Source organism: Cariama cristata, unplaced genomic scaffold, assembly GCF_000690535.1.
Source record: "Cariama cristata isolate BGI_N322 unplaced genomic scaffold, ASM69053v1 scaffold12576, whole genome shotgun sequence".
NCBI classification, from domain to species: Eukaryota; Metazoa; Chordata; class Aves; order Cariamiformes; family Cariamidae; genus Cariama; species Cariama cristata.
In genome coordinates this window covers 17,191-26,915 of record NW_009621613.1, presented here as the reverse complement: position 1 = coordinate 26,915, position 9,725 = coordinate 17,191, and the positions used below count along the sequence as shown (strand labels likewise).

Here is a 9,725-nt window from a genome sequence, read left to right as displayed (position 1 = left end):
CGGCATTCCCCTCCCCTGACAGAAAAGCAGGACGTCCTCAGCTAGACAAGGTATAAAAGGATTTCACTGCAAGGTAAGAAAAAGGACAAAAAAAAAAAAATTTAGAAAGCCAACTTGAAACAGGACCATATGCTTGTGAAGAACCTCTTTAGTATCTGCGGTTTGCCTGTTTGGTTCAGGTAAATCATACGTACATTGCAGATAAGCATGCATTCTTTTACCTGAAAATTTGCGCATGCATCAATCAGAGGAGATCTAATGGTCAAAAAAATAAAGGTGAACACATTTCATAAGAAACCTCAATGGAATCTGTGATGGGAAAATTGCTAAGTTAATACAGTACTTCATTATTTCTATACTTTTGGTGTCCCCACCAAGTTTACGTAGGAGTTGTGCACATTTCAACACCATCTAAGCAGCATTTGGAAGAAAAAGCAGCAAGTTCCTCAGGGTTTCCATAGCTCTGAACTACATAAAAATATGTGCTATGGGGCTTTTCTTTCCGAATTCTAATTAAAAGAATTTCATCTACTGCAAAATTCCTTATTCAACCACCACACCATGAAAAGTGCTTTTCAAGTCAACCTGAATTGCACTGTATATGTAAAAACTGGCATTAACCTTTAGTGTTTAAGTGAGATTTTTAGATAAACTTTATCCATTACAGGTTACATGGCTAAAGTTATCAAATATAATAAAATTTCTACTGGAGAATATACTCTGAACTTACAATCTTAGGAACTTACATAAGTTTAAGTATGGCCACATCAATCAATATCATGCAAGAAATTCCCAGGTTTACATACTGAGAAATATGTAACAGTGCTTTTAAAAACAACTTTAGCATAGATTCTTCTTTTTAATTAGAACTGCCAAATGTATTCTCACTAGATCTAATGACCGAGGAGTAACCCTTTAAAAAGGTGTTTTTTCATTTGCAGCTGTGTTTAAGTTGATGAAAGAACAAATGATAAAATGGTATCTACTTTGTATCACAGCAAGACAAAGTTTCTGACAATATGAAATTCTCAATTCTGTCCGAGTTCTCAAATTTCGTATAATTTTGTTTAGTGTATGCTCACTGGAATAAAATCCCTATATTTTAGGTCACTTCTCTGAATAAATATCCTTACATATACTGAAAGGAATCTATTAACTATTAGAAGAAAAAAAAAAAAAAAAAGGCAAAAAACCCAAACCACTTTTTCAGGAAACAAATCATTTCACTCAATGAAAAATTTAGCTTCTCTTCCAGTTTGTTCCATAGAGTTTAGATTTTATTATATGGGCACAGCAGTAACTGAAGTATTAGGAAAATAACGAATGTATTTTTGCTTATGACTTGCTGTGGATATTTTGTGCAAACAAAAAAACCTCACAATCTGACCTGGGCGCTAGTGAGATTTCACATAAAAGGGCCTTTCACGGAAACGTGTCAGAGTATCTAAAAGGTGATGTGGAATACCAAGTTCTACTGTAAAAGAATCTCAGAGGGAAGAGCTATCCATCTAACATGTGCTTTCCTAAGTGCCCTTATTTGAAAAATTTCTTCGCAATAATTAAGATGCTGGTATACTTTTTCCTATTACACAACCTCTTAAACAACCACATGCGGTACACTTATAGACAGATTTACAATCAGAAAGAAAAATGGGTTTTTTTCTGTCTTGATAATAAAATTAGCTGTTTTTTGTTTCTTTTTCTTTGTTTTTATACAAACTGTAGTCCAGCCCATTTTGCTCTCTTCACGCAGCAGATGAGCTTCTAGACTCTCTCCATGCTGGTTAGAAAAATCCTTTACAGCACATTTCCCCTAGAATCGGGTCGTTCCGCAACGAACTGCTAGAGCACAATGCTAACTCCGGGTCAGACACTCTGCGCTGGTCATTTCCTTTTTAATTTCTTCATCATCATTCATCGTCATCATCCTCGTCTTCCTCGCCATCGGACAGGGATGTACAAGGGCGGATCTGTCGGTAGCGATCCAGCCACTTCTCTACCATCTGGGTGACCAGCGGATGATTGCGCCTGCGAGAGCTTTTCTGCATCGCAACGAGAACCCCTCCTTCTGTCACACAGCAGTCCAGCCATTCCCGAAGCAGCTTTTCTTGCTGCTCCTCGTTACCTATCTTTGGGGGAGAGAAAACAGATGGAGAATGAGGCTTGAAGCATTACCGGCAGCTTTAAGGCATGCACCTGTGATACTCAGGGACACCCAGGCTAGGGGAGCAAGGCAGTTTCTTTTCCGAAGCTGACGGAGTTAGCATACTACTTCACCGCAGCTGGGAGTCTCCGAAAGCCAAACTGATGCACACTGCAGTTTCAACCAAAATTTGAAGGCTCTGGAAATATTCTCCACCTATTCCTCCCTTCTAAATTTTTTCAGATGTGTATTTCCACTGTCGCCTTCCTGTATTTCAGTTATTTGTGAGCAACTAACTATTTATGGTGGGCACCATATATAAGGAGGGCAAGTCCTAAAAGAGCCTTCTGGCTTTACAAAGCAGATTTTAGGAGTCTAGTAGATCTTGACATGAAACATCTCCTCTTGTAAGATGTTACAAATATTGTGGCTTGCTGAAAAAAATGTCCCCCTCTAGACTTAAAGCTCATACTTTTTCTCCTTTATCTACAGGATGCCCACTTTTCGCAATTACTTCAGGTTTTCCAACTCTCTCTTGCCCCCCCATACGCACTTTACTGAACTGGTTCCCTATCTTTATCACAGTTATTAAAGAAGAAACGAGTTGAGTTTCATTAGAAAAAGAGGTAGAGCATGCTGTAACTACTGGCCAATATTTGTGTTGCATCCTTTTCAAGAAAAAAAAAAATGTGAGACTGAAATACGCGCTTAAGTGTCAGAATCCTTATTTCTAGGTCCTTTTGAAGGCACACTTGTATTCACATGCAGTGTGAAGTTACATTCCATTTACAGAGCTATAGGTAAGCATCAAATTTGTGGGAAAATACCTTTCAGAATCCCCTCAAGTGATGGGGAAGGGAGCAGTATTAATTAAACAGAACAGCATACTCCCTGTAATTCTTTGCACTGCAAAAACATATGGGGCTACAGAGATCGCTGAGGCCACAGCTTAAATAAGCGGCTGTGACAAAGGCTACCAGCTATGCCGCTATTTCTTACCTCTTGAGCAGAAAGGAAGTGAATGTGCAATAATTTCCTCTCGCTATCTACCAGCGGTAGAAAAGTAACAGTAACATCATCATCAGTGTTCAAGTTAGCACCAGCACCTCGATTGCCATAACCATCGTTCTCCATGGCAACCAGAGCAGAGAAATGGCCCCTTGTGTAGCCCAGAGCAATCGGACTTTTCCAACAAAAACTCTGTTCCCATAACAAAGGCAAATATACACCTATGACAAATTAAAACAAAGAGTAAGACTTGGAACTAGAGTGTTCAACAACGAAGAATTTTGATACAAACCTTTTGCTTTTGGCTAAACACAGTAACAGTTGCACGTTACAAGCATTTAAAACATACTTGGTTTGTTCTACACTAATATAGGTCACACTTTTCAGTACCGCTAATTATTATTAGGTTAACATGAGATTAATCAACTATCTCTGCAACTGTACAAGTTTAGACATAAAAACCATTTACAATTACAACCAATACCGCATTACTATTCCCCTAAAATCAATGGTCTGTAGTATTGCGACAAACAAAAACCAATGCTAGAAATGCAGTTTTCTGCATATAAAAAATTATAAAGGGGGAAAAAAAATAATCAGATTCTGCATCACAGAAATAAGAGCTACAGTCAGATGTCTATTTTTACCAGAACAAAAATTCCACCATCTGCTTACAAAACTTACTCTTAAAAGAACTTACTGCACTAAACGTTATTCAGCACTGAAGTATGTAGCCCATCCCAGAGACAATGGGACTTTGCATAAACATTATATTAAAAGAGTAAATTAACCCACATCAATTAGGCATATCTAGTCTCAAAAAAAAACCAAAGCCACCAAACCCAAAACAAACACACACCAAAAAGCTGGTACTCTTTTGGTCAGATATAACAAATTACTGATGTCACAGATTCTGAAAGAAACCGCACTTTTTCTCCCCACCATTTTCAGCAAGACAGACAGTAATTCGCTTGAGGTGCATGAAGTCCCAAAATAAAACTAGAACTCCTTTCTTCTAGGAACATAAATAATTCTTGGTGTGTAGTGCTGCAAGACAACTTAGCAAAAGCATGCCTTACCTTGTGACAGTTTAAAAATAGCCACGCATAAACTTAAGTGCGCATGTAGCATAGCAACCTTTCATAGTACAGCTGCTGCCAGTAAGTTAGGAATAGATGCTGCAGCAAAACAAGGCACTTCACTTCTCCTCCAACATCCATGGAGACAGAAGGGCAACGCTAAAATGGAAATCTGAGGCAGGGGGTGGTTTGGGAGGTTTTACTTCAGTTTGGAACTCATCTTTCTTTGCTGCAACAAAAATTAGTGGGGGCTAGCAGTAAGTATTTGTCTCTTTTTTTCCCCCCATTCTTGAACTGGCAATCAAGGAACACCTAGAAGTCTTTCCATTTCTTTTAGATTAGATTCACATGAGTTTTTACAACATCTAGATCTAAGGACAAATCCATTTAATACCTTCTTAGCGCTCCCTTCCTCCCATCCCCATTATAATGAAGTCTCACTGTAATTCAATGGTAAACACAAAAGATGCAGAACAAGGGATAAGTGTTAACGAAAAAATTTCAAGGCTTTACGTTTAGGCAAAGAACCAAACATCTGCTCAAAATTCAAAGCTACATTGAAAATAACATACTAACAGTCAAATGTAATGAAGACAGTCCCTCAATTCCTGGAAATTCACTCTTCATGCACACTCAGTGGAAAAAACTTTTTCCCGTCTTTAGTCTGAAGCATCAGCAAAACAATCAAGAAGTGAGGGCTGGAAACTCATTTATTAATATTGTGTGCCGCATTTAAATATGATGATGCTAAATATATACAGATAGTGGTTAGGTTACCGAGGCCTTTCAGAACTGAAAGCATCAGCACCCTCAGGATGACTGCTTGCCCCTCTTCTTCCACAAGTTACAATCACAGAGATATATCAAAAGGCCCCCTCCTTCCACTCACAGACTGTGCCAGCTCCTCAGGATACTTACACTGGTGTGGTGGGTTGACCTTGGCTAGGTGCCGGGTACCCACCCAGCCGCTCTCGCACTCCCCTTCCTCAGCAAGACGGGAGAAAACACAACGAAAAGCTTGTAGGTCAAGATAAGGACAGGGAGATCACTCACCAGTTACCATCATGGGCAAAACAGATTCGATTTGGGGAAGATTAATTTAATTTATTGCCAATTAATACCGTTAATGCCCTGCTGACCTAAACTGGTAGATTTTGGCCCCAAGCACTACCCAGTGTTGTCGAGGCTACAGAAATCACTGATAAGCAAAGGGTTTCATCTCTATGGACATCTCATGTCTCATCTAACAACGCAGAATTCCTGCGTCAAGCATAGCTACATCACCTTTCAGGAGTGGAACTAATCGGTTTGCCTTAACATAATCTCTACACTGAAATTCAGCAACTTTTTGGCAATTTTTTTCACTATTGTTTTATCTTCGTAAAAATTACATGCTAATAATTTCCCCAAGACAGAAGGATGTGTTACACTTTCCATTCATCCTCAACATTGTGTGATAAGCTCCACAAGAAGAGAATTTCAACCATTACCAGGAAGAATATCTAGTGCTCTTAAGACTTATAAAAGTCAATCTGATGTAAATTGAGAAGGCAGCGTAAAAACAGTTGACATGCACACAAGCCACAAAAAATAAAAGAGTATGCGCTAACGCTTATCCTGGAAACCATCCACATAGGATTTAATTTCTCCAACCTGATCTGATGATAATTTCAGTCAGTTACCTTTTTTCCTGTTTAAAAGCTGTATACTCATGCCACTAAATACATGCAGCTAGACCAGGAGCATACTTAGGGCTGAGTAAATGGATCTTTCACTGTCGAAGCCTTAATATTTAAAGAAGCATTAACAGCCAATTGCAATCTAGGAAGCAAGGAGGCTGTCAGTTATGGGATTCACAGCAGTTACAGCAAAGTTGCGAAGCTGGTACAAGGAATCCCTGGAGAAAAAAAAATTCTCATCAGGTAGAAGATTTTGGGAGTGGACAGGGCATTTACAGTACCTTCCAAGGTGCTACAAACTGAACCATGTTAAGTAAGCATTAAAAAAATTCATTTCCCCATCTCTATTATAACCCGCAATCTTTCTTTCGTCTTTCCTTTTTGGTGAATGTGATCTTAAAACACAGGCAGAGTGCTATACAGCAAGTCAGAGAAGGCCAAGCACTCCTCAAAGCTTCATGGAAGGGGTGCCTGCTAAGCACAGCTCACGTACAAGCCCAGAACAGCAGGTCTTGTACCATTTACAGGAGACTTGTATTGGCAGCCCGTACTACTCTGAGTCTGACGGCTGTTTGGTTTCAGCTGTGCTGCTAGCATTTAATTAGCACACATTAACCACAAAAATGTGGTTGGACGGGGATAGAAGTAACTCCAGGTAATTTGACACAGGACTCCTAAGTTCACCTGTTCAGTGTTGCGTGTTTCTATGGATGGATGGACGCAGCTTGTGGCACGCAAATCACCAGTCATAAATATTTGTTGGACTAAATTCCTGGAAATGCATGTCTAGTAAAAGGATGTCCCAGACACCTGGTTACCTTCTGGTTCACAGAGCAAGAAAACAATTTCAGCATATTTAGGCCACATAACACTTGTCTGCCTCAATGCCCAATCTATAAAATAAAAACATTTTGTAAACCACTCAGCCTTTGAGTTAAAAACAACACAAACCTGAAGCATCAGATCTGTATCACATGAGTAACTGTTCTTTTCCAGTCTATCCTTTCATCATCTCGAACAAAGGATAACATGTAACTACAGAGAGTACCAAATTTTTATACTCTTCAAAAGAGTATTTCATTTCCTAGCATCAAGGTTTGTCACTGCCACAAACTTAGAAGCCAAACAGCTTCTCAGATTTTCTGAAGACTCTAAATAGTTATAATAGGTTACACATTTGACACTAACTCCACAGCTTGGAGTTCTTCTATACATTATGGGTTTGCCTCCTTCCAAAGTTGGCATACTTTTTTTAAAACCACAAAAAGGGATGTTTTGGGAAGTCCTCTACTAAGCTATAAATAAATAGTGATGTATTGGTGAAAACAACTCTAGGGTAAGTCATCAAGCAGACAATACTCGAGGCCAGGCAGATGAACCATGGGCAAAACAAATGCCCTAACACCCTGTAACACAGCTGCAGCGCCTGATCAAACAGTTCTTTCCACATGGGTTTTCTTTACTGCTGAGCATGTACAGATGCTCCCAATCCCCTCTTATGTTTTTATTCCTTAAATAATAAAGTGTTAGCATGTTGTACAGAGGAAAATCGTCCAAACACATACTTGGCTTGCAAAATCAAATATGGAACTTTAGAAATCTACAAACACATGTCTAAGCAAAACTGGACCAAGTCAGCTGAACATCTTCGTATTTATCTTAAGGACAGTTAGGCTGTTTGCCCAGAAGACTAGGAGGAGAAATAGAAAGAACCTGATCAAGCTACGCAAAAAAGGTCAGTATTTACATTACACTTGCTGTAAAGTGTGAATTACTAGAACATAGATATATTTTAAAAACTTCCTTTTAACTACATCATGGAATTCACTTTTGCAGAAAGTGAGATTTACATTATCAGTCGACCAATATTTTGTAATCAGAAGCAAGTTACCTAATCTTACAGGTCACATAGGAACTGTTGGTAGAGCATTTAGAACAGAATTTCTTCCTTTTCAGCCTCTGTGGCATACATTCAAGTTGCCACCTCTTTAATCAACTACAAAAAAAAAAATAGCTCAACTTTATCATTCTCCACCCTACTTTAATTTCGCTACCCTTCTTTGTACACTCTTGTTTCTTGCTTTAAGGGCAGCTACTTTTCACTGCTCTTAAGGGCTGCTTCACAAACGGCCTCCCACGATGCTGTGGAGTGACAAGGCACGGCCCTTCCTCCTGAAAGAGCACCCAGCAGATACCATGGTCACTCTGGTCAGAAATGTGCCGATGCAAACACCTTCTGCCTGCCTCACCAGCAACTTCACAAGTCTCCTTCAGGAAATGCTAAATACAGCGTAGTTTGTAAAATCATAGAATCGTTATGGTTGGAAGAGACCTCAAAGATCATCAAGTCCAACCGTATACCCGATGCCACCATACCCACTAAATGAACATTTACAGCCATTAGAACCACATCTCTTGTGTCTTACAGCAGTACAAACCACGTAACTTCTGATAAGTTTTCACAATTAGAATTTTTTTTAGAAATTATAGACTAAAGGCATGTTGAGTGGAGGTCAAAACACATTTCTGCTGTGGCTACAGGCAGCATGCCCACTATACAATTAAAAACTGCAAGTTTGGAGGGGATTGTTTTGTTCTTTTTAATAGCTGTCCTGGTTTGGCTGTCTTCTTCCAGCTAGTAGCTTAATGTCACTCTCCTTTCAACTTCCTTTATATTTATGATTTAAAGCTGAACCTTTTTTAAAATTAAATTTGAAAAGCTAAAGGCTTACCTTGAAAGCGGGTATATCCTAATGTTTCTCCTCGGAAACTCTTATAATATTTTACTCCATAAACTATAATTGGTCTTCTAAGAATATGTGCAAGTACAAAAATGTGTGTCTGCTCCAAACTTGCTCCAGGCTAAAGCAAACACAAAGACAGACATCACTTGAAACAGAACTTACCATTCTCTACTTTGAAATTTGAAAAACAGTTTCCAAATTGAGACAGAAAATGCTTTTAAGAGTGATCTAAGCTTTGACAGCAAAAACGAAAGACTGGAAGTCTATTACGTATCAGTTGGAAATAAGCAAAAACATTTCAGCTTGCACAAGAACTTAATCTGTCAGTAATAATTCTTTGTCCTATTGCCCAGATTCAATCCAACGTATTTCATTCCCCAGTTAGAAGCAAAATTCTGCATAACGTTGAGTCTAAAAATAATTCACTCATCTGAGGACAGGTTAAGGTAAATACCTTTTGACGATAGGAAAAGGCCACATCCAAAACAAGTCCCAAGAAAATAGCACCAAAATCATGTCTATACTTTAAGAGGAGCTGAAGATATTCCTATAGTTGGAAGCCTATAGGAATGTTAATCTCATTTTGGAAGGGAGTTACAAAGTATCAGCTTGCTGAAGTTTAAGTAGCGTAAGCTTACAGATTTGTTCTAGGAGGTAAGTGTTGCAGGAGCTAGAAGGCAGGACATTAAACAGATGATTGTGTATCAGTTTATTCTACAGACTTCACTCTGACACCAAAAGAGCCGTACTTTTTTGTACTGTACTGCTTAATGGTAAGCTCAAAAATTAGAATTTGAAATGAACCTTCCCATCTTGGCGGAAGAGTCTACCCAGTAATACTTTCAAGGTGGCTGGCTTAAGAGGAATGTTTTCCTTTATACATGAAAATTCCTATTCCTGAGAAACACCTCGAGTTTTTGAAATTTCTTTTCAGAGAATAAATAAAAATCCTTTCTAACAGCCATCTTACGAAGAAGTTTTCTTACCTGGCTCGCCAGAGAGAGTATGAATGCCCAATCTTCCTGCCACTGTTCCTCTCGCAATGAGAAATGTAAACCAAAGCTTTGTGAAT

The 9,725-nt window shown here is 38.8% G+C and overlaps 1 protein-coding gene across 1 annotated transcript in view; it reads right to left on the bottom strand.

Annotated features, from left to right (window-relative positions):
* Positions 1–1,705: 1,705 nt before the first annotated feature.
* The window catches only part of LOC104163144 (ubiquitin thioesterase ZRANB1-like), a gene marked incomplete at its 5' end in the record, with an annotated part of 17,422 nt that continues 9,402 nt past the window's right edge, over positions 1,706–9,725 (bottom strand). Inside the window, 4 exon segments of the mRNA XM_009702044.1 lie at positions 1,706–2,129; positions 3,143–3,372; positions 8,642–8,771; positions 9,640–9,725. The exon segment at positions 9,640–9,725 is cut by the window's right edge and continues 31 nt beyond it. Coding sequence (XP_009700346.1) covers positions 1,911–2,129; positions 3,143–3,372; positions 8,642–8,771; positions 9,640–9,725 — 665 coding nt within the window.